Genomic DNA, 24,692 nt, shown 5'->3' with positions numbered 1-24,692 from the left:
ACCCCATTTCATAGGCGACGATGGCTAGTTCCATTCTAGACATGCAAAATGACTCAGCCTTTGAGACATTCACCACTAGCCAGTGCTTTTGACCACTACACTCAGCCCAGAGATGGGGAAACTTCTGACACCAGCATAGCCAGGACCCTCCAGCCTGCAACTCTTAGCTGTGGGAAGCTGTGTCTTCATTTCCCAGGACAGCACCAAACGAGTGCTGAGGACGTGAACTGCCATCTCCTTGATGCTGGAGATTCTCTCTCTTTTAAAAAAATTTTTTTTAATGTTTATTTATTTTTGAGAGAGACAGAGTGTGAACAGGGGAGGGGCAGAGAGAGAGGGAGACACAGAACCCAAAGCAGGCTCCAGGCTCTGTGCTGTCAGCACAGAGTCCGACGCGGGGCTCGAACCCACAAACCATGAGATCATGACCTGAGTAGAAGGTGGATGCTTAACCGACTGAACCACCCAGGCGCCCCTGGAGATTCTTAAATATTGATGTTGGGATGGAGTTTCTTATAGGAAACTGATGTAGGTGGTGCTAAAAGCCAGGAGTGTTTTCTGTGGTATTTTTTTTTTTTTAATAGTTTGCTTTGTCTAGAACCATATTTTTGTAGTCTGTGTTCTACTACATCTCGTAAATGCTGTGTTCAAATCAGCTGTTGTCTTTTCTTTGGAAACTTTTGTTTGGATCTTTAGACCATGATCCCGTTTGTTTTATCTATTTATTTTTGTTTGGTTTCTCCTTTCCTGCTTAAAATAGACACTGCCCTTCGCCTGTGCTCCTACTGACCATTACCCTCGCGTTCGTACTCAGGTCTGGCCACAGCCCTGCAAGGCCCTCTGAGGTCACCAGCTCCTGGAAAGTGGAGCCCTGCAAGGGCATCTTGGGGCTGCCCTCGAAGGCACATTTCTAAGAAGAGACAAACTTAAACTCTGTACTGTGTGCTATTGCAAGGAAAGTTTCCTCCACCAGGGAAAGCTCCGGAGAAAACAACAAGGGTTCTAGAGACATAAAAGGGGTCTTTTGACACGCCCAAGATGACTTGATGTCTCTCTACCTTGGGCCAGGCCTGGGCATTTTCCATAGTGGACTCTGCCAGACTTGCTCTTTGGAGCAGTTCAGGTTTGAGGTTAGGGGCCTCAGGCCCCTCTCCCTGCCGCTCTCCGTGACTGTGCAGTGTCAATCAGTCCCAGTTTTTTTTTTTAATTTTTTTAATGTTTATTTATTTTTGAGACCGAGAGAGACAGAGCATGAGCATGGAAGGGGCAGAGAGAGAGAGAGGGAGACCCAGAATCCGAAGCAGGCTCCAGGCTCTGAGCTGTCAGCCCGGGGCCCAGTGCAGGGCTCAAACCCACAAACTGCAAGATCATGACCTGAGCTGAAGTCGGACACCGAAGTCAGACTGAGTCACCCAGGCTCTGCAATCAGTCCCAGTTTCTAAAAGGGAAGTAGGTTCTTCAGATACAAGGATAGAGGTACAGAAAGGTACAATCTCTTTTCTCACTCTCTGCCCCTAAGCCTGTCACCTTCCAGAAGACCAGAGGTCCTGAGGCCCCTTGTTTGCCTTTCAAGAGCACCCACAATGTTATTCCTGGGAGAAAGCAGGATTGTAAACCACCCCCCCTTTTTTTTTTTTAGAGAAGAGGAAGCTCCTGTGTTTGAAGAAAAAGCTCTTATGATGTAATCCTGCTTTGCAATGGCCTTAAGATTAAGTTACTTGCCCAATTATTAATGACAGAGGTCAAAGGAACCAAGAATTCCTGATTTTAGATCCAGCATTGTCTCCCTTCAACCAGAGGAAACAGGCCCTGGGCAGGGGAGGGGATGTGAAGACCCTCTGTCTGAATCAGCTATCTGTTCCTGCCCACCATGCCCAAATGGGGGGGCCAGTTTGTATGCTCAGTACCAGACTCCAGTTCATATTCAGTGCTTACTAAATGTCTGTGGGACTGAACTGGGGCCCCTTCCACTGTCCCCTAATGTCCCATAGGCTGGATGTGCCCTCCTGAACTCTTTTTCCTCCCTCATGGCTACTTTCCATCCATGTCCACTTCTTTTTTTTTTTTAATTTTTTTAATGTTTATTTATTTTTGAAAGAGAAACAAAGTGTGAGTGGGGGATGGGTAGAGAGAGAGGGAGACACAGAATCTAAAGCAGGCTCCAGGCTCTGAGCTGTCAGCACAGAGCCCGCCACAGGGCTCAAACTCCTGGACTGTGAGATCATGACCTGAGCCGAAGTTGGATGCTTAACCAACTGAGCCACCCGGAGGGCCCCCATCCATCTCCACTTCCCATCACTCATATAGAATGTCCAATGGGGAGGGATGGAGAGAGGAGAAAGTGTTAGCAGCCACCAGGTATAAGTTGTCTCGGGTCCCAGCCCTCCCAAGTCATAGCTGGTCCCCCATAGGTTCCTCTTCTCCAGGAGACTTGTTGGCCCTCCTTCCTAGCCAGAGCGTGACAAGATGTCTGTGTCCTCAGGCTGAATTCACACTGTTTGGTCCCGCACCACCTTACATGAGTCACACTTGATGGCATCATTTCAGGTTACTCTTCAACGGGCTCTTAAAAGATTTCTGCCAGTCCCTTTGTTAAGTTTTCTCTAAGGTTCCTTGGTCCTTCCTTCTTTGTCTCATTTGGAGACATATGTCTGTTTTTGAATCTCTCGAATCCCTAACATTGTGCTGAACCACATAATAGGTGCCTATCAACCAATGGCCTTTTCTCATCTGCTGCCAAAGGTCACGTACTCTAGAAATATTTCATGAGTATCTATACAAATCAGGGATTGCTCTAGGTGCAAAAAGTAAGTACCTTTATAATTTCTTTAAATAACTACCAGTATTAGTGCATTAATAGTTGCAATAACTCTCTTGTTGCCCGTTGGCACTATTATTAGCCCCATTTGAGAAATGAGGAGACTAGGGTACAAAAAGGATAAGCAGCCTTGCTAAGATCATCCTGCTAGAAAGTGCTAGAGGCAGCCTGCGCCCTGGCATGGCACTGTGGACTGTTAGGCTCTGTTTTTCTTGAGGACAAACAGCACACGGACATTCTCAGGTGGGGATGGGGGTGAGGGTGGGGGAAACTCCCTTTTAATAATAACAACACACAAGCAAAGAAACAACAAGTAATTTCAGATTGTGAGAAGTGTTTTGAAGACAACAAAACTTTGAAACTTGATGTTATAACAAAAGAGTGACATGAGAAGTTTGCTGCAAATTGACGTCGGGAAGCCCCCCGCGAGGAGATCACCTCTGATCTGAGATCCAAGCCCCCCGCATGAGAAACAAGGGGAAGAGGGTTCCGGAAAGAGAGAACAGCCGGTGCTAAGGCCCTCGATGTGGGAGGCAGACCACCCAGGCCTCGCACACTCCAGGACCGCTGTTCTCTTTCTTGCCATCGTCCATCATGTCGGGCTTGTGGAGGCTGTGTTAAGTTTCAGAGTGGTGGACTTTGGGGGGCAGATTATCCACACTACTCCTGACTTCACAGAGGTGACCACAGAGGTCCTCAAGCTAGAACCCAAGATCACTTGAGTGCAGGAAGGGGGCTGTGTTCCGAGTGCTGGCCGTTGGGACTTCTGTCACCCTTGGGCGTTGGCATCGCATTCAAGGGCATGTGGCCAGGAAGTCGGATGGTGCCAGGTGTGTGGGGCATCCCAGGCTGGCTCTCCATTGCACATGTCCCAGGTTGAACTGACCACCACTCGGCTGGCCCTTCACGCAGCCTCAGTGCATGTCGACAGTACATCCCCTCTGCTTACCTCAGAGACGCACTGACCTATTGATTACTTCCCACTTAATTTCAGATAGTGGTCCGTTAGGTGGGGACATGCTAGCTTTTGACCTGCTGTGACCTCCTGTCTCTCTCAGTGCTCTGAAGAGGCTTTCCTTGGCTTCCAGCCGACCTTCCCAAGCTCAGCCCTCGCTCCGTGGTCTCACTGTTGGGCATGGTTGGCTGGGTGACTCCATTGCAAATGGAGCTCATGCCTGCTTTTTCTGGCAGTTGATTGTTAATGCTCAGGATTGCTTAGTATTCTTGCCAAATATAGAATTCGGCTCCGTGACTTGAGGAACTTGTTGCTATGCCTTTCGTGAACTGAAAACATTGGTTCTGTAAAACAACTCAGATTTAGATGTTGACACTTGATCTCTTCCCCTACCACTTCCCGAATTCCCTAAGCTGGCGCCTTTGACCTCCAGATCATATTGGAACATCGTCATCCACGCTGTCTGGACATGGGCTTTCATTCAAAGGAAGCTAAGAGGCACACAGGATTTTTGGCTAGGCGCTTCTTCCAAGCACGAGGGTAGCAAAGCCTGCCTACCCCCGCCCCCCCTCCTGGCTTTATTTTTGTGACTCTGCCTTGCTTCCTGCCTTTCCACCCCTCCTCTTGCCATGGATGTTTCTAGATGACCTTTTGTGAATGTAATTTCCAATGAGAATGTTTCACAGTAGAAATATGCTCTCCCTTGAGGCTTGCTCTTGATATTTCTAGAGATTTATTTAATTGGACTCTACTTAAATCCCATCGGAAAACATACTTTTGCTGTGAAGTTGTGATGTGTTTAATTTGGGGTCTTAGACAAATGTCGGTCTTCAGGGGAGGTGGACTGCTCAGCACCCGTGTTCCTTATGTACAGTGGGGTTGTTTAATGAATAGCTTCACTGGGCTTTCCTCTGTTTGTTTGTTTAGCAATGCTTCATTATTTAAACTTCTGCACTGAAAAGCAAAGAATGTTTTCCCTCTCTTCAGAGAATTAAACAATAATGGAGAGTATCTGGTTGAGCTCCTGGGAAAAATATGGCTTTGTGTTTTATAGCCCTCTCCTATTAACATTCTTCCCTCCGCAGCCTTCTAGGATGATCTCATGGATTTTTTCCCCTCCCTTAATCCGTCTTGATGGATTAACGGGTATTGAGCTTTTTAGGGAACAGAGAAGGTGGAGCCCTCACATGGTATAGAGTAGCCTCCCAAAGACACAGAAATTCTCCAGCAAGAATGTTCTTCGGCCCAGAGGGATGCAGCAGGGAGGGCAAGGGTCCATGCTGATCCGTGAGGAGTGGAATTAAGGGGGTGGGCATTTTGGGAAAGGAGTGGGCTTCTCTGCTTGGAACCAAAGTTCTGGAAGGCTCCATGGGCTTGCTTCTGATGGCCATGCTGGTTCCTTAAGCACCATCTTCCTCCTGACCTTGGACCATTTCTGGCTTGATTTTAATATCTTAAAATATGGTACCAACGTGGTCTGGCTCCCAGGGGCCAGGTTCTCTGGTTATTCATAGATTCGGGTGTAGTTCTTCAAAAGCAGGAGTTATAATTTATAGTTTTAAAAAGAGAGTTTTACTGGGAATTTAAAGTGGTACTGTATTAGTCTGCAAAACACCACAGATGGAGTCACTTAAACAACAGAAGTGTATTTTCTCACAGTGCTAGAGGCTGGAAGTCTGAGAGCTCGGGGCTGGGATGGTCAGGTTCTGGTGAGGGTAGGGTCCTCCTCCCGCCTTGCAGATCCTCGCCGTGTCCTCAGTGGTCAAAAGAGAGTCACCAAGCTTTCTGGTGTCTCTTCTGATGACAGCATTAATCTCATAATGAGGACGCCACCTCCATGACCTCCGCTAAACCTAATTATCTCTCCAAAGCCCCATGTCCAAGTACCACCATGTTGCGGGGCTTCAGCATGAGAATTGGTGGGGTGCGGCGGGAGACACAATTCCATCCATAGCAGGTACAAAAGGTGTATTTGGGGAAAGAAAAATCATGATCTGGGCCCAGGTTTTGGAGTATAGGTAAATGACACCATCTGGTAAATTAATTTTTTTCCTTTCTCTTTTGATCCCCATTTCTTTTCAAACACATAGTAATCCCCTCTTATGGACTTCTGAACATTCAAGAGATTCCCACTGAACTTAGAATAAAATCCTCACTGTTAAATGTCCCTAAGAGGGTCTCTGCAGAGATCTTTCATGTCCATTGGTCACTCCTTTCCCACCCCCCCCACCTGCTCCTTAGGCTTCACACACTGGGTTTCCTTGAGTCACCACATACCTAGCGAATGTCCTGCTCTTGCCAGCAGTGTGGTTTTCTCTGTCTCACCTGTCCTTCTGGACCCCTCCCCTCTACCCCTTCCTCAAATGAACTAATAATGCCTTCTCGTCCCCAGAGAGGCCCTCCCTGGACCCCATCTAATTAGTTCCCTCTCATAGCACCCCAGAACTGGAAAGCACCTCATGCCCTCACCGGAATTAATCATTACCTTTTTCTTTGTGTGTTTTAATGTTTATCATTGCTGTCCTCCCACTGGACCCTGACCTGCGGGGAGGGAGGGAGCCGGAGAAAGGGAAGGGACATCTTTAGCTCATCACTCAAATCCCAAAATGTTTGGGAAGGCTCGCTCTTAGAGAAAAGAGATTATAAAACTGAAACATATGTGATATCTCTGGTGGGTCTGTTGAGAGGAATCCAGAGACTCGAGCTGAGTGTTTGTGATGCACCTTCCTCCCCGGGAACTGGTTGGTCTGTGCTGAGGCTGTGACACAGTTTAGACACGATGGCAGTCAGAGAAACGAGAAGGGAATCTGAACTTGCAAGTTTCCAGGCAGGTGGGGCTCGAACTTGGCTGTCCTTCTTCCTGTACATTTCCCTCCGTATACCCAGCCTGTATTTTGATAGGCACAATTCCTTTTACTTGTAAGTTTATTTATTATTTTGAGAGAGAGAGAGAGAGAGAGCAAGCATGCAAGTAGGGGGAGGGACAGAGAGAGAGGGAGAGAGAATATCTCTTTCCTGACAGGTTCTGCACTGTCAGCCCAGAGCCCAACGTGGGGCTCAAACTCACAAACCACGAGGTCATGAACTGAGCCAAAGTCAGATGCCCAACAGCCTGGGCCATCCAGATGCCCCGATAGGCATACTTCTTGGCAGAAAGTCATTCACTTGATTGGATCCTAGAGCCCTGTCATGAAAAGAAGACAATTGTTACTTTTATTCTCTTTCATTGTCAATTTTATTTGTGGCAGTGAAGCTTGATGAAGGGGCAGTGAACTCTTCGTGAACATGAGATCCCACAGGCCGGCCTTCCCATGGCACCAGAGGCGGCACTTGGACCCACCAGGCACGGCTTCTCAGACCAGTCCAAGCCAGGCTGAAGGGGGAACAGAAGGCTTCTCCCAGCCCCTCAGGATCGACTCCTAGGAGTCCATGATGCCCACCCCTGCCTTTCAGATGGTTCTTTTGACAGCATGGGGAGAGTGGGTGTAAAGATGGGGTTCTCTCCATTAACAGGCCCTCACTATGTGGGGGGGGCAAGGGAGCCTGACCACTTTTCCTGCCCCTACCCTGGATTCCTTAAAAATAGGTTTTGGGGTACCCTGGTGGCTCAGTCAGTTGAGCGTTCAACTCTTGACTTCAGCTCAGGTCATGATCTCAGGGTTGTGGGATCGAGCCCCACATCAGGCTCTGTGCTGACAGTGCAGAGCCTGTTTGGGATTCTCGCTCTCCCTCTCTCCCTCTGCCCCTCTCCCACTCGCTCTCTTTCTCAAAATAAATAAATAAACTTAAACATTAATAAAAGTAAAAATAAGCTTCAAATATATTCTGCTGATTCATTGGCAGTCCAAGCAGCAAAGGTGTTCTGGGTAGAACCTCTCCCTCTGGTTTCCTTTTCTTATTCTCCTCCCTGAGTGATGGAGGAGGAGGCAGGGAGGGAGGAAGAGAGAGAGAAGAGAGAGGGAGTGTGAGCTGGCTGTGAGGAAGAGAGGCTCTTGTTCAGGTCCCAGGGACTCCGCAGACACCTGAGGGAGGTTGTGGCTGTGGGAACTCTGGAATCCTACTGTGTGATTCCCACTCACTCAGAAAAGTCATCTGCTCATTAAAACAACACAAAGCTGTTAAATGGTTGTCTTTGTGGAAAATTACATGACTGTCATCAGCTGTTGCTTCTGGCCCTGCTTTCTGTTCTAATGTAAATAAATGCGGTAACAGATTTAAAGAAACAGGCTGTATTTACAGACTTGTGAAGGAGCCTCTCAAACAATCTGTGTGTGGTACTCAAATACACACAAACTGGACTGGTGGTACCCTCAACGCTGGTACCCAGTAAAGCCTTAGGTTTGGGGTGGAAGGAAGGGAGCATGAGAAGGGTCCCTCCTGTCATGGGACCAGGTGCCTCTTTGGTGCCTGTGAGTGACCTCAGCAGGCTGAAATAGAACCCCCAGCCCTTTTCTGACCGGTCTGTAGTGAGGGCACCTGTGGCCAGAGGCCACTTCTGGCCAGTGTGGGGTGGTGAGGACAGAGGGAGAATCTTTTCAACTTGGACAGAAACATGCTGGGATCAGCGTTTCTTGGAAGGTGTGCAATTAAAGCTTCGTCTTCATTTTTTAAAAAAATCTTTCTTAATGTTTATTTATTTTTTTGAAAGAGAGACAGAGCATGAGCAGGGGAGGGGCAGAGAGAGAGGGGGACACAAAATGTGAAGCAGGCTCCAGGCTCCGAGCTGTCACACAGAGCCCGCTGCAGGGGCTTGAACCCAGGAATCCGTGCCGTGAGATCATGACCTGAGCTGAAGTCGGATGCTCAACCGACTGAGTCACCCAGGCGCCCCCTCCGCCCCGTCTTCAAATTTCTAAAGTCACAGTTCCTCAATCATTGGATCTTTCTGACTCCGTTCACTTTTTTGGGTAAATACTTAGGCAAGGATTTATTAAAAGTTCTTTCTGTTGAGGACATTACAAGGATTTTATCAAAGACGGAAGCAGTATATTTTAAAACATAAGAAGGAAGAGCCCCCAAACAATTACAGAAGTCTCTAGAGACAAAAATTAAGCTCAGAGCTCGTTGCAAATTATACAAAGATTAGGAAGGAACAAAAGTTGACTTTAGTTCTTGGTATATGTTATAGTCAAGTATCAGCTCGTTTTCAGAATGCTGGATTTTGTAATCTACCAAGCTGTTTTGCTGGGAGCAACGGCATTTAATTTGAAGGGTACACAGGTAAGTAAATTACCTGAATTACAATGACTGTACAAGCGATGGCTATTTTGGGTCTCAGTGGTCTAAATTATGATTTTTGTCCAGCCAAAGATCTGATGAAAGAGCTATATTATTAACTCAAAATCTGAGAAAATTCTGCGAGAAACGTTTCAGGAATTTTCCTTATTTCTTTTAAACATCACTAAATACCATGTGGCTAGATTAGTTAGATTAAGAAATATTAAGTCTAAGAACAAGGTATTGGCGGCTGCTTATAGGAAGACAGTTTTGTGAGGGGCATTCTTGAAATAATTTCTCCCTATGACTTGTCATCAGGCAAAGTTGACATCAGGGAGATCCTTTTACTTTATCTTTTAATTTTTGTAAATTATTTCCAAAAAGGGATCAGTCTTCTACCTCTGTATCTTCTCCATGCAGTGGTTGGTGTAGATCCCACGTGCCTTCCTGAGACATTTGCCTAAGTCCTGGGCATAAGGGATTTAAAAAAGACCATTTTCCTCTGAAGTTCTAGTAAAGCCATTAATTTAGAAACACCGAGGAAGAAAAATGTGGAGACATGGGTAAATATTAACAGCGCAGTTTCAGTTGTGAAGTGAGGCTGCATGTGTACCTATTACAAGTGCTTAACCTAAGAGTTTATACAGTGATCGGAGCACAAGTTTGATCATCTCAACTAATTACGGAATTATGAGTATAGAGGAACTTACACACACACACAATTTTTCTACATCTCTATTTCTAAAATTTTTAGAAAAAGATATAAGAAATAGATATATACATTTAGGTATATATCTACTTCTAGAAAATTTTAGAATTTACATATGTACATAATATACCATATGTAGTATACACACACAGTGCATCCATATATGTATATATGTGTGTGTGTGTGTATGTATGTACATATATACGTCCAGAAAACCTGCGAGGAATGCATTTATTTTATGCCTGTGTGATGACCCTGTGTATCTTCCCCTCCCGTTCTGTTGAAATCGTAGAATGTGAATAACTAAATATGATGAAGTTTCCAATGGAGACCACCAACCACGAGTCTTGCCCCCGTTCTGCGCACCACTTCCTCCTGCGTTTGCCTCAGCTGGGACCCAACAGCACTGAATGTCACCTTTACAGGAGCAGAGCTGTAGACAGGCAGCCCCGTGGCCTTTGCTTTGATGCCCTTTGCCTTGGGACTGGTGCTGGAAGTTCTCCTCTCCCCCCTCCCCTTCTCTGAACCAAGATACCTTCCTTCAAGGTTCTCTCCCCCCCACCCCCTGCCCCCCACAGCTTGAGAGTGTAGAAATCCTCCTTCTTCTCACCCTCTGAAGTTCTCCTTATCTTTGCTCCCCCACTGACAGTTCTTATCCAAATAGCTATGGGGTTTGAACACCTTCTTAAAGATACCAGGATGGATGTTTTACATAGAGTTTCACTGAATCCTTACAACACACCTGAGTAGAAGTAGTCCGGATTTATACTCATGGAAAACCCATCTGGGAACACCCAGTAACACTCACAAAGCTGCACAGCTGCCACAGGGCAGAGCTGCTCTTCTCTATCAAGACAAAGCTTCGCCCCTCGGCCTTAGAGATCACAGACCGCCTTCTAGAGCTGAGTTTTAAAACATATATGTAGGGGCGCCTGGGTGGCTCAGTCGGTTAAGCCTCCAGCTTCAGCTCAGGTCAGATCTCACATTCGTGGGTTTGAGCCCCGCATCAGGCTCTGTGCTGACAGCTAGCTCAGAGCCTGGAGCCTGTTTCCGGTTCTATGTCTCCTTCTCTCTCTCTGCCTCTCCCCCCTCATGTTCTGTCTCTCTCTGTATCAAAAATAAATAAAAACATTTTAAAAAATTTAAAACATATATGTAGATAACTTGTATCTCTTCCAGAGAGATCAGACAATAAATAAATAAAAACCCATGAGGCAACATAGATCTATCTTTCTGGAACACTTAACGGTATTTACCCAAATAATCAATATGGCCTCAGTTGGAGTCAAGATACTGATTCATTAAGAATTTGAAGCTTCATGATACCTCTTTGTCTTTTCACACATTGGACATTTCCCATGCAGGCGACGAAATGACAGGATGGTGGGATCCTGGGAAGACTCATCTCTGACTCATGGTCCCAGCCACCAAACTGTTGGCCGCAGCCTCCTGAGTCTCTCTCTTCCCTGGGTAACAAAAGTGTTTCTTAAATCCTTTGTGTCCTCTGCTACCTAGTGACACAGTGCTCTCACTTGACTCATCCTCTCTAAGATAGCCTCCCCACATGCCTGAGGACCCGATCATATGACAGTTTAGGTGACACCACCTGGCATTGAACTTGAAATCACTCCTACTATAAAATACTCAGTTGCGTCTGTGGGCTATAAAGACTGTTTCATGTGAAACAAGCCCGTGACAGTAATCTTTGTGGATCTAGCTGGTATCCCAAATAGTTCTCCTGTGAAGGTGGGTAATTTTCTGCCTTGAAAAGTATGAATTGATCGTGACCCCACCCTTGCCCCTCGCTCTACAGGAGTTTCAGGGCTGGAAGCCTAATGTCCACTCTAGTTTCTCTAGGCTTTGTTTCTTCCAGGAGGATCCTTGTGTGTATAGAATCTGGAGAGTCTGGTTTGATATACTGCACTGTCCCCTGGAGGGCCCACAAAATAGGAGCCACTAGGGCCCATTTCACTTGGGTGTCTTTCTCATTTGTAGTAATATCCAGCTCATATAGCACTGTATCCATCTTATGAGGCCAATGAGATAGATACTAGGGCTAGCTACACCTAGGGTGTGGACTCTGAGGGGCAGGGATGCTACATAACTTGCCCAGGGTAACACCGTTCTGGCCATGGCAGCCAGAATTTAAACCCAGGCAGTCTGGCTCGAGTTTATGTCTTAACCACTATCATCAGAGTACCATTTTACTTTAAAAGACGCGTCATCCAGTAAGGAGAAGTAGACAACAAAAAGGGATGATCAGTATGCCGTCAGCAAGGTTCTAGAAGAGTTCCATTTTCATCCCCCTCAACCTTCCTTTGGGTGCTAATTCCATTTGCTGACCTTCTGTGAAGAGTTTTCCTTCCCTTTCTGGAAAGTGCTCACTTTCTCAAGCCTAGCATGAGACCGAAAAGCTTATGTGCGGAAGTGCTGTCCATCCTCAGACGATGGAGATCTCTTGCTTATAGATTCTGCCTTTGGATGTGGTTCTTTAATTTGCCACCCAGAGCCCTGCTTCTGAATCACATTACAGAAGCTTCTGTTTCTCGGACTGCAATAGCCAAGGCAGCAACTGGGGCTGAAGCAAATCGAGGAAGCAAATCTACCGGGAAGTTTTCCACTCACACTGGGATCCATTGCTCCAGGCCCTGCTGTTGGAAGAAACCAAGACAACTTGCGTTTCTACACAGTTTTCTGTAGGGGTTGAATATCCCTTGCTGTTGCCAATAGGTATCAAAGTGCTGACCCTGCTCCTTTTGGCAGCGAACCTAGTTTTGAGATAAGGTTTGAAATGTTTGCCCCCAGCAATGTTGCTCCTGCCTAGAAAATATTTGCTCAGTAACTGCAAGCAATTGTGTGTGGAAGATCACTCAGCCCGGTAGGAACTGGGGTGGGGGTGGGGAGTGGGGGGAAGGAATGGGCGTAGAGCAGTTTTATTTAAAACACAATCTTCCTCCAGAAAACAATAAATAAAACAAAACAGGAATTTTAAAAAAATGCAGTCTTTATTGGGAAAGGTAGGGCCAACAAATGAAATCAGATATATTGGTTTAGGAAGGATAGGGAGCGATTTGCTTTCTTTATGATAAAAGTATATTATTTCAATGTTTAAACTGCTCAGATGTGTTTGTTTCTACTTCTTTCTAAGTAGAAATTTAAAGTAAAAACTCTGGAATGTTAGCTTACTGATCATTTAGGGTCTTTGCATTAAGAATTTTTTTGGGGGGTGACACCTGGGTGGCTCAGTCAGTTAAGCATCCGACTTTGGCTCAGGTCCAGATCTTGTAGTCTGGGGGTTCGATCCCCATGTCAGGCTCCATGTCAACAGCTCAGGCTGATGGCCTGCTTTGGATTCTGTGCCCGCCTTTCTCTCTGCTCCTTCCCCACTAGTGCTCTGTCTCTCTCTGTCTCTCAAAAATGAATAAACTTAAAAAAAAATAAAGCAACTTTTAAAAAAAGATATTTAAATGCTAATTTCCCAAAGTAATGGAAATAGAAAAGTGTTTACCATGCATAGTTGTTGTTTTGAAGTACTTTATTTTTACTAACCGGTTTAATCCTCAAAACAGTAGTGTGAGGTAGAAACTATTTATTGCCCCTGTTTTATATCAATGGGAAAGATTTTTGCCCAGGGTCTGGTAGCTAGTGTCAGCTGGAACTCAAGCCCAAGGCAGCTGGCCTGAGGACCACGCACAGCGCTTCGAGTTCTCATGAAATGCAGTGTAGACAGATCAAAGGCAGATGAGGACAAGGAGGGTAATGAGAACGGGGTTAGATGACATTATTTATCAGACGCCTGGCTATATATCAACATGCTTACATAGGCTGCCCGGACTCAACTCTCTGGGCGTCCACTTTACAGATCAGTAAACCGAAGCTTAATGAGGGGCAGTGACATTCGGACTCACTGCTCCTATGGCACAGAATCAACATCGCACCTTGGGTCTGTCTGCTTCTATCATCTGCTCTTGACCACCAGCCACATTGTCTCTACTTCACTTGTTAGTTTGTTCTTGGAATAGTAACAACCTATAAGATGGAACTAAAGCTTTTCACTAAGTGATCAGGCAGTTCAGCCTCTGGTGGCCGTGGTGGGGGAGGGTCAGGGAAGGTGGGTGGAAGAGAAAACCATATCAGCCTGAGTCTTCCCTCTCCTCCTTCCCCGGCTTCCAGTTCCAATTCCCTAAGAGAAGCAAACCATCCTCCCTGCAGACGTCTCTCTAAAGCACCACCATGGTGACACTCGCCCGGTTCATTTTGCTTGAAGCACCCTCCAGGGAGAGTCGTGTAACTGTGGTGTGTGTTGGGGGGCGAGGGGGGTGGGTGCATGACCCTTATGAGGACTGATCCTTAAGCTGGTCAGCAGACTGTCGAGCGAACAGAAGGCTATTTCTTCGCACCCCTCCATGAGGATTTCCTTGTCCCGCTGCTGTGTTTGAGTCCACAATACTTCCTTTTCTATCCTCGTCCCCTTCCCAGAGTCTGTGAACAGAGTCCCCACATGGCTGAAACATACAACACACACGAAGCTTTGCACGTGAGCCCCGCCCCCCACCCATGAGTCGGAGCATTCTGGGTCTGTCTGTCTCAGATTCCCTCCTCCCCTCCCCCATGGGCTTTTTCTTCCATTAGGCAAATGGAAGGCCCATGCCACCTGTTAGCATTACGTCACTGGCTCCCCAGAACACAGTTGCACCAAAGGCCCTAAACAAAGTAGTTCTTCTTGTATTGTTTGTACTCAAAGAGCTGATATCATGCCAACTGATGTCATTGTATGTCTTTGTGTAACTGCTATGGTAACTGGGCAGGTGGGGAGGCTCCAGCTGATGTCATTGGGAAAGGAGGTGTAGACACAGAATTTTAAAAAGCTGTATGGTGCTTTTTTCTGTGTGTGGGTTTTTTTTTTTTTTTTTTTTTTGCATGCATTTTTTTTCGAACTAGCCGCTTTTAAGACAAATCACAGCTTGAGAACCCTACATAAGAACAGAGAAAAGACCCTTCCCACCCCTTAGAGACTTCTTTTGAGTTTATTTTGTTCTTTCCTCTTATATGAAAAAGTGTAACTACTGCCTTTTTCTTAAGGAAAAAAAACAAAACAAAACAAAAGTGAACTCGGTTCCCGTCACAGAATCAGTGTAAATCATTTACTTCGATTTCTATGGAGGCGAAGCTGTGCAGATGTTAAAATAACTCTTTAAAGTCTCTTTCGTGGTGTTTGTGACGGGAAGGGTGGGTGATTTCAGTTTGTTTCTTTTAAAGTTGTCTCCAGTGAAGTTTTCTGGCTCTCCATTTCCTCCGTCTCGTGTGCAAATAATGTCTTAGGGCCCAGACAATTTTGTAATCATGATTTCATAGCGGAGCACACTAATGATATGTGAGGGCAGAGTTTCATTCTAGAAATCCATTAAAATATAAAGTGCTTGTTTTTCTGTTTGAAAAGCGAAGATAGGTTTTGACATTCACAGATAAATGAAATGACCATGATGTTACCCCCTTGGCATGACCTTTGTGTCATCGCTGGACCTTAATGAAAAGACCGCTTTCCCGGTTGTCACGCCCAGCCGTGTGTGTTTGGGGCAGGAACAACCCTGAGACGTGGTCTAGGTGGGAGCCTGGAGCTCCCTACCCTACTTGCCAAGGATGAGACTTGAAATGGAGGAGGGCATATGTTAGGTTCAGAGACTAGAGGACAGATAGACTTCCTGTGTTTATTTCAACACCACCATATCCTGTTCACACTTTGTATTTCCTGCCTTATCTCCTGACACTATCAAGACGGATGTAAGGCCTCTATCAGGAGGCATGAGTGTCATGTTCTGGAGGCTTTCAGCTTGTAGGACGTCTCTAGGTTCCTCCTCCTTTCAGAAGGAAGGCCGGACTATCTGGTTGTTTGATTCGAATGAGAGCCCACTGCGTGGTAATCATATCAACCCGGGTTGCATAGCCCTGACATGCACATCGTGTGATCTGACCATTGTAATACCCCCTTGGGCTCAACCATGTGTGCGATGGATCTGACAGATATTAAAGGGAAAATTTCAATGAAACACTGTGTTCCATAAGTTTCCTAACTAAAATTCTTTTTTCCATGGTCCTTTAGCTTTTGATCACGTGTACAGTGAATGGTTTTGAATGGGCTTTGTTTCATTTAACGCTAACAAGCATTTTCTTTGTTTGCAGATCCCTTTCGCAACTTTTAATGGCTACGTAATATTCCATTGGATGAATATAGTACTTTTCCTTTTTTTTTTTTTTTAATTTGTTTTAGATCTTGGCCTTTTCTGTGAAACAGTAATGCTGTCGTAAACATATTGACAGAGCTGGCTGGATATGTTTGGTTCGATGATTTTCTTAAGATATATTTGTGCTGCTCCAGTGGTTGATGGGGACGTTTGCACACTTTGCCTGTATTCATTCATTCCAGACTCCCCAGTCACACTCAAAGGTAGATGCCATGACCCTCATTTTACAGATGGGGAACCAAGGCACAGAGAGAGAAATTAACTTGCCTAAGTCACAGAGCCAAGAAGTTGTGTTACTGACACGATAGCCAAGGTAATCTGGGTCTTCCAAGGTCCCTGTTCAGAGCCTGTGTGCTGTGTTGGGAGCAAACTTCTCATTCTGGGTGAGGGAAGCTTCTGGAAGAGTGCAGTACACATGGCTACTGTGCCCGAGGAGGTTGGCCATGCTTTCCCTGCTTCTATGTAGGCCACTGAGCATATGGCTCTTTGAGGCAGATCAAATCTGCTGCTGATAAAACTGCCTGATGCTTCATGGAACTCTTTCCAAAGGAACATGCTGTAGATTGTATAAAGAGCACATTTCCAAAGTGCTGCTTGCAGTGAGTGCCTCTGAAGCCTGTCCTGGATCTCCAAAAGGACTTGTATTTGTTTTTTAAATTTGTTGATTTAAAGAGAGAGAGAGAGAGAGAGAGAGAGAGGGAGGCAACATGGGTGGGGAAAGGGCAGAGAGAGGGAGACAGAGAAAATCCCAAGCAGGCTACGCAGGGTCAGCACAGAGCTTAACGTGGGGCTCGAACCCACGGACCAATCACAAGCCGAAATCAAGAGTCGGATGGTCCAACAACTGAGCCACCCAGGGCACCCCTGGACTTGCATTTTTGTCCTGGTTTTCTTTTTCTAAAATGTGCACAGGCAACAAAGCATCCTTTATGTCTGTGCGGCATCTTCTGCCAGCTCCGAGGTTCCAGAAATGGTCATCCTCGCTTTCTGTGTTTGCTCCAGGTGGACTCAGCAGTTTTAAGCAGAACCATGAAAACCTCTGTGACAACTCCCTCCAGCTCCAAGAGTGCCGGGAAGCGGGGGTCGGCGCGTCCGCAGCGTCGAGCATGCTACCTCAGTCCATCCCCACCACCCCCGACATCGAGAATGCAGAGCTGACGCCCATCTTGCCCTTCCTGTTCCTTGGCAACGAGCAGGACGCTCAGGACCTGGACACGATGCAGCGGCTGAACATCGGCTACGTCATCAACGTCACCACTCACCTGCCCCTCTACCACTACGAGAAAGGCCTGTTCAACTACAAGCGGCTGCCGGCCACCGACAGCAATAAGCAGAACCTGCGGCAGTACTTTGAAGAGGCTTTTGAGTTCATTGGTAACTATCTCCCGTGGGGACATCTCATCTTCCGCCTTCCTTTCCCCTCCAGCTTTCACTTTGATATCAAGTCCAAGGTTGATGCTTGGGTTGCAAAAAAAAAAAAAAAAAAAGCTGCTGAGAGGCGTTTTCAGGCCCTGCTATCTAAGTCATGGCCTGTTAAAAGCTTAGGGGCCATGGGGATGGGTTGTAAAGAACCGATGATTCAGTTTGGGTGGGATCTGGTCAATCAGAGATCCATCTCCTTCTAGTTCTCAATGAAAAAAGGGTAGGGATTTGTGTGGAGACATTCTGTAACCTAGTTTCAAAAGAAGTAATGGAAAGGAAGGCATTGAAGGCCAGAGCTGCTGCCATGGCTATCTGGTCTACCATGTCTGTCGGCGCCTTGTGGGGAAGTAAAGTGCAGGGAAGACGACACCACCTCCAAACTCACCCGCCCTTCCCTTACCTTAGGTAAAATTAATTTACAGTTGGTATAGCTTCTCTATCTACATGGAGTGGAGGCAAAAGTGGCGTTTGCTGAAAGGCTGCTTCCAAAGAACGTTCTTCAGCAAAGCAGTGCTGTCGTGAACATCCTCATGTATCACATCAGCACAGGAGGGAGAGAAAGAGGGGGGGGAGAGGAGAGGTATGGAGGGCTGAGTTGTTTTTTCCCTTCTACTTCCTTTGTCTCAGCTCTTAGACACGGGTAGCAGAAGGGTGGGAATGTGTTAGCAAGATGGTAATAGGTTTCATGGGACAGCTTACCCCAAATTCTCTAAAGTAGGAAAGATCAGGTTGTGTAGCCTGCGTAGTTCCCAAGGAGGGGAATTCTAACAACTGCAGACTTTAATCTCCAGAAGGAAGTAACCGCCAGCCTAACCCTGATTCTAACTTTACCTTTTGCTGCTCCTACAGCCTTGAGCTGTTTTAAAGCTCCAGTGATCATTTGGGGGAGCTCCTGCCTCCGAGCACACACTCAACATTTTTTTTTTCAAGTGACTCCAACCGTCATTAACCCCAGAAAGGTGATTGAGTAGTTTCCCTAAATGTTGTAGCAGGTTGTTACGGGCCTCTGTCCCAGGAAGAATGTGCTCGTGTTTGGTGATCCTTTTTCAGAAAAAAAGTCTTGGGTCTGGTAGATTGGCTGTGGATTTGGTGGTTCTGGCCATGTCACCCAGCTGTTTTCCTTGCCGATTTTGTCTTCAGTGGAAGGACAATGGAATATGCAGTTTGGAAGGAAATTCTGAACAGTCAAGCTCAGAAAAGTAGAGTGACTTCTCCAAGATTATAAGAATTTTAGTGTCAAAGAAAGGACCAGAACGCAAGGCTCTGGACTCGGAGGCAGGGGCCTTTCTACAATATGCTGAGGAGATGTTTCCAGTGCTGTGTCAGTTCCCAAATGGCAGCACTTGTGGGTGCGAACGTATCTGAGATATTTTATTCGTAATTTTCAAGTCAAACCTAGAACCCTGAGGAAGAAATATTTGTCACCAAGTAGATGAGGAACTTTCTGGTTGATATATGGTGTTATGACTGTAATTTTATCTGACTTAATTCCATTTGGGGGAAGTTAAGAGCTTGTTTCCCATTTAAGGAGTAGCAAAAGGCATGCTTGTTCCAACAGGATTTCAGTCCAAGCACCTGCATTCCTTATAGGTTATGCAACTTATCTGATTTTTCAGAAGGAAAACAAAACAAATAACAAATAACATTTAACCCGAAGAACAATACAGTATCACAGAATGCTGCAGAGTCACAATTTCATTTTTGTCGTTATGTCATTGGATAAACTGAAATCATATAGTCTTGCTTTGGGGAAAACAACAGGTTTTATAAACATACTAACATTCACTGAGAGTCTAATATAAACTAGGCAGAGTGTATATGTAGGGTTTAACTATACCAATTTATTTATTCCTGAATTGGCTGATATTAGTCCCAGATTCCCTGAACCTTGTTATTATTCCCACTATGCAGACAGAAGGATTGAGGCTCTGAGGAGTTAGGTGATTCACACAAGGTACTCTTCTAGCATGTAGTGGAACCAGTGATCAGGCCTAGAACTTTGCAGCTCATCTTCCTACAACCATGCTTCCCAGTCTTGGTGTGAAGGTGAATAAATAGCGTCTGCTGAGAAGAAATTGCAAAAGGGAGATACTTTCTTCAAATACCGTCATCTAGGAGAAGTAAGCTTTATTCATAAATTTTTAAGATGGACTTTTGCATGATGTTTCCTTTTGCAGTTCCCTGGAGGGTAGCCCATAGAAGTGGTTCAAGTTAGGGGAGCCTGGCTGGCTCAATCAGAAGACCATGCACCCCTGGATCTTGGGGTTGTGAGTTGTAAGTGTAGAGATTACTTACATAAATAAATAACCTTGAAGAAAAAAGAAGTGGTTTAAGTTAGATCATTTCTCTTTATTCCCCTCCCCTACTCTTCATCTAATTGATATCCCTTCAGAGAAACTTTCTTTGGGATGCCATTTAGTCTAGAATTGTCATCAAGAATCCATTTAGACAGTGCCCACAAAGCTACTCTCCTGAGCTTCCAACATACCTGAAAACTTATAAAGTATTGCTTCTTTCGATTGTTCTCATTTCTGGACCATCACTAGAATTCCTCCTTCTTGGTCATCACTGCCATGCTGGGATGGCATACATGGATGTGGGGTGGGATTGGACAGTTCAAATGTACCTGAGCGCTGCAAGTCCTTTGGTACATTTGCAACAATAGATTTTTCTGGTAAGAAGCCGCACACAGCAACTTTCTAGCTGAGCTTTATTTCTTTAACCTCAGTTTACCAAGACAGAAACCCTTGCCCATTTAATACCAGTTCCTACAGATCAATTCTATAACATAAAGAAATGTTGGGTTTTTTCCCTTCTATCATAGCTGGGACAGATGTTGTTAACAACACTAGTGTTGATAAGTGACACAACCTTGAGATTGGAATTAACATCTTTAATCAAAAGGGTTCACTTCATCAGTGGCTTGCTTAACCGGCCAGTCGACTGTGTTGGGACTCTGGTTGCAGCGGATTGTTACCACCTGCAAAATGAACGGTTCCTGTAAATTATTCCTTGGCCTCATCCTCTATTTATTTATTTATTGTTTTTTAAGGTTATGTATTTATTTTGAGAGAGAGAAAGCACATGTGAGAAAGGGGCAGAGGGAGAGCAAGAGAGAGAATCCCAAGCAGGCTCCACACTGTCAGTGCTGGACCCATTGTGAGGCTGGAACCCATGAACTGGGAGGTCATGACTTGACCCGGACGGAGTCAGACGCTTAAGCAATTGAACTGCTCGCCCTTTCGTTATTTATTTATCTTTAATTTTTTAAAATTTATTTTTGAGAGACAGAGAAAGGCAGCACGGGCAGGGGAGGGTCAGAGAGAGAGGGAGGCACCGAATCTGAAGCAGGCTCCAGGCTCTGAGCTAGCCGTCAGCACAGAGCCCCACGTGGGGCTCCAACCCAGGAACCATGAGATCATGCCCGGGGCCGAAGCCGGACGCTTAACTGACTGAGCCACCCAGGCGCCCCAGCTCGCCCTCTCTTTAAACATAGAAATGTGGTGTCTGATGCATGCTCGTACTGCTCTTAGCACGTTCTGGAGATGATGCCATAAACACACACAATTAACTAGTAAATTATACTTGGTTCTAAAACGACGTGAATTTATTTTTTCTCTACAAGATACAGCATGGTCAAGTCTGGACCGAAGCTAACCTCTCTTTCCCCATCTCTCTCTTGTTTCCTGCACCCCTTGCGTGTCTCCCTTTTCCCAGAGGAAGCCCACCAGTGCGGGAAGGGGCTGCTCATCCACTGCCAGGCGGGGGTGTCCCGGTCTGCCACCATTGTCATCGCGTACTTGATGAAGCACACCAGGATGACCATGACGGATGCCTACAAGTTTGTCAAAGGCAAACGACCAATTATTTCCCCAAACCTCAACTTCATGGGGCAGTTACTGGAGTTTGAGGAAGACCTGAACAATGGTGTAACCCCACGAATCCTTACACCAAAGCTGATGGGCGTGGAAACGGTTGTGTGACCGACCGAGGTCCGGATGGAAAGGATTACTGTTCTCCATTAGGAGACGAAGAGAAAGAAGGATAGATTCTTTCTTTCTTTTTTCTTTTTCTTTCTTTTTTAGATGGGGGTAAAGTTTGTGAATGGAAACAAAACTTGTTTAAAACCTTTTTATTTTTAACAAGTGTGAGAAGAATTTAACTTTTGATGCCACTGAGGTTTACTTCCCACGAACTGCTAATGCAGGGAGGCTAAAGGAGTAATTTTTTAAAGCCAACAATAAAAATATAATAAAACACGTTTCTTCCCCCTTTTCCTTTTAAGCTGTTTGTAGAGTTTATGATTAAATAGTCTGTGCAGGTTCATAGAGTGAAGATACTACAATTTAAACACAGTAAAAAGAACCAAAAGTAAGAGGCAGAAAAAGACATTCAATCACCGATGTCCGAGATCTGTCCGGGCTCATCCAAACAGAAAACAAACACCAAACCAAGCCCCGTCACGCTCGCTGGTGCAAAGAGCAAAATCAGGGCAGCTTAAGTGGTCTAGAAATCCTTCAAGTTCTTTAAAGAGACAAAAGATATTGTTGATTTTGTGTGTTTCATACTCCGGATTATTTTTTCCCCCTCTTTGGGTTTAAGAGATTTTCTGAAATAGCAAGGAACTGACCATTATACCATAAGCCTTTACTGGCTTCTTGTGCAATAATACAGTGTTTTGAGTGTGCAAACCAGTTAGAGCTGGCAGCCAAATAGTAGATAAATAGTGCAAATTTGCCAGCCTGCAGATAGAAAGGAATTCAATAAAAATCAATGACTTTCCTTCCCACCTTTTCCCTTTATTATTATTATCATTTTTTGGATTTGATTCTGGTTACAGTGCCATAAACCTTGTTACATATGTATATCAGAATGTAAAAAAAAAAGACAAAAAGACAAAAATTTATTTAAAAATATTTTTCGCAGAAAACAAAACAAAACAAACTTGATGTGTTTCTGTTGATTGTGTAAAAATTTATTTTCATTATATAAATGAAACTCATTTTGGGATGTGTCTTTTTTCCTCAACTCAGGTTCAAGCATTTCTTACCTCCGGTACCTTGTATATATGACATAATTTGGAAAGAAACACGTGTTTTTATATGGGAGGAGAGATGGCAAAGGGAAGCCATTCTCTGCTCTAGGGTGACGCAGAATTAGCAAGGAACCCAGAGAGCTCTGGTCATCAGTCTGCCCAGTTGTTACCCCTCTTCTGCAAACGGAATTCCTTCTGAATTAGGGGAAATGTCAGGTGAAGTCAGGTCACCTTTGAGGTCTGGTGGGGCTGGGGGCAGGGTTCTATCCCAGCCTTTGAGCTTTGTTGATCAGGTCACTGCCAGATTGATTGGTTAGAATTTTGTGTTCTTTCCAGTGGCTATCTGATAAATATTTGTGACCACCTGCCATTTAAGGGTCCTGACGTACCTCCTCCACCCCATTGTCACTTGCTCCCTTGACATCTTTGGGTAACATTAACCACAGAGAGTGCAATGCACCAAACTGCCATTTCCTGCCCTTTGGTCAGCAAATTGAACTTGGCTCCATGAGGACAGCAGCTTTCCTGTCACAGCTGGTTAATCCACAGCTGGTATTCTGGGTTCCTAATCCTCAGAAAAGAGGGTTTAGGGGGAGGGGAAGAACATAATCTAAATGTTTCCTGTGTTTTGTTAAAACACATATCTAGAGGGACTTGGCCATAGGGAAGAGTCACAGAAATGAAGAATCCTGCTATGTTTGCTTCTAGATGGCCACGCTTGACATAGTTTTGTGAACATCGCTTAGAACTGTCATAACAAAGTATTTTTGACATTTATTTTTTTAAATAGCTTTTCTACTAGAAGTGAAAAAGGAAGTGACTGGATTTAATGGGAATTAACTGAGAGCTGTTTGAATTATTTTTACTACAAAGTGTTAATCAGGTGAGAAGTAAATTTCTCTTTCAGTGTTCTCTCTTCCTCAGACTAATACTTCCTTGTGTCAGAACATATTTAAGAAGTCACATTGTTATAATCAGTGATTTAAAATACATGGTGATTTCCTAGGTGTTTCTTTTGTTTACTCTAAATCCAAATGTTAAATTTCTGATTGAGTACAAGGCTTTTTTCCTTTATTTCTTTATCTTTTCTTCTCCCTTTTTTGTTAAACAAAAACAAGGCGAAGAATCAATACAATTTCTCTTTTGTAGCTACGTGTTAATGACTGATGGTTTTTGAACTTGAAGATTTTGAGAAAAAGACTGTCCTGGGGCAGACAGGAATCCTGCCCACCAACATACCAAGAATTCTGAGAGACCTAGGTTTTTTTTTGCTAATCTGTTTTGAGTCACTTAGCCTCTATTTCTTCATGAGGAATGTTAACCACTTTCTGAGAATAAAGTGGATTAACCAAATGAGGGCTCTAAAAACCAGACTCCCCAGGTTTCTGGGCCTTGCTAGGTGCCTTGGCTGACAGGGGAAAAATTGAGTGTTGTCTTCCGGAGAAAGCAGAGCTTCCAACCGACCAGTGCACACATCATCCTCAGCATCCAGGAGGGTTGCTTTGTGCTGAAGGGGTGTAATGATTTAATAGCAAGAGTCTGTAATGTACAGGTGAGCAGCTGCCACTCTCATGGTTTACCTTTAGTTGAACAGCCCGATGGGTCTAGCTCCTCTCTATACATTTATTTCAACAGTTAATACTTTCCCAATCAATGCATAGTAAAACCAAGAGATGGAGCTCACATTTCTTCTTCTTCTCCTTTTTTTTTTTACGTTTATTTTTGAGCGGCAGAGCATGTATGGGGAAGGGGCAGAGAGAGAGGGAGGCACAGAATCTGAAGCAGGCTCCAGGCTCAGAGCTGTCAACACGGAGCCCGATCTGGGGCTCAAACCCATGAACTGTGAGATCATGATTTGAGCCAAAGTCAGATGCTTCATCAACCCAGGCACCCCATGGGGCTGGCATTTCGATGAAGAACTTGTGCTAGCTGCTTTGGGATCAGGACAAGCAACCTGGAAGTGGGGCCAGAAAGCTGTCAGATGGAGGAAATATGAAAGAAGAAACAAACACAACCCAGCAATCACATGTTGACAGTAAATGAGGAGAGACAACCTTCTGGAAAGGTAATAAAGCATGGGAAAGAGAAAATTGGAGGTTACAGTAAAACAAAAACGAAAAGTTCTATTAAAATAAAGACCCAGGACCTCAGTCACACTTCAGAAGCTGACTAAGATAGAGCACTGATGAATTGCTCTGACTAGGTCTTCAGGAAGGTAAAATGACTGGCAAGCCAAACTGAATGGATATAAGCAATAAGACGATCACCCTGCTTGTGAATCAGCATTTGTAGGT

General features: G+C 45.0%; 1 protein-coding gene across 1 annotated transcript in view; it reads left to right on the top strand.

The window, feature by feature from the left end:
• The window catches only part of DUSP10 (dual specificity phosphatase 10), a 40,167-nt gene extending 17,888 nt beyond the window's left edge, over positions 1 to 22,279 (top strand). Inside the window, exons 3-4 of the mRNA XM_029935669.1 lie at positions 16,944 to 17,315; positions 21,081 to 22,279. Of these exons, the coding sequence (XP_029791529.1) occupies positions 16,944 to 17,315; positions 21,081 to 21,346 (638 nt within the window). The 3' untranslated portion in view covers positions 21,347 to 22,279. The remainder of the gene's footprint in view (positions 1 to 16,943; positions 17,316 to 21,080) is intronic.
• The last annotated feature ends 2,413 nt before the right edge of the window (positions 22,280 to 24,692 follow it).

Source organism: Suricata suricatta, chromosome 3 (assembly GCF_006229205.1).
Source record: "Suricata suricatta isolate VVHF042 chromosome 3, meerkat_22Aug2017_6uvM2_HiC, whole genome shotgun sequence".
NCBI classification, from domain to species: Eukaryota; Metazoa; Chordata; class Mammalia; order Carnivora; family Herpestidae; genus Suricata; species Suricata suricatta.
This window is presented reverse-complemented; position numbering and strand designations above follow the sequence as displayed.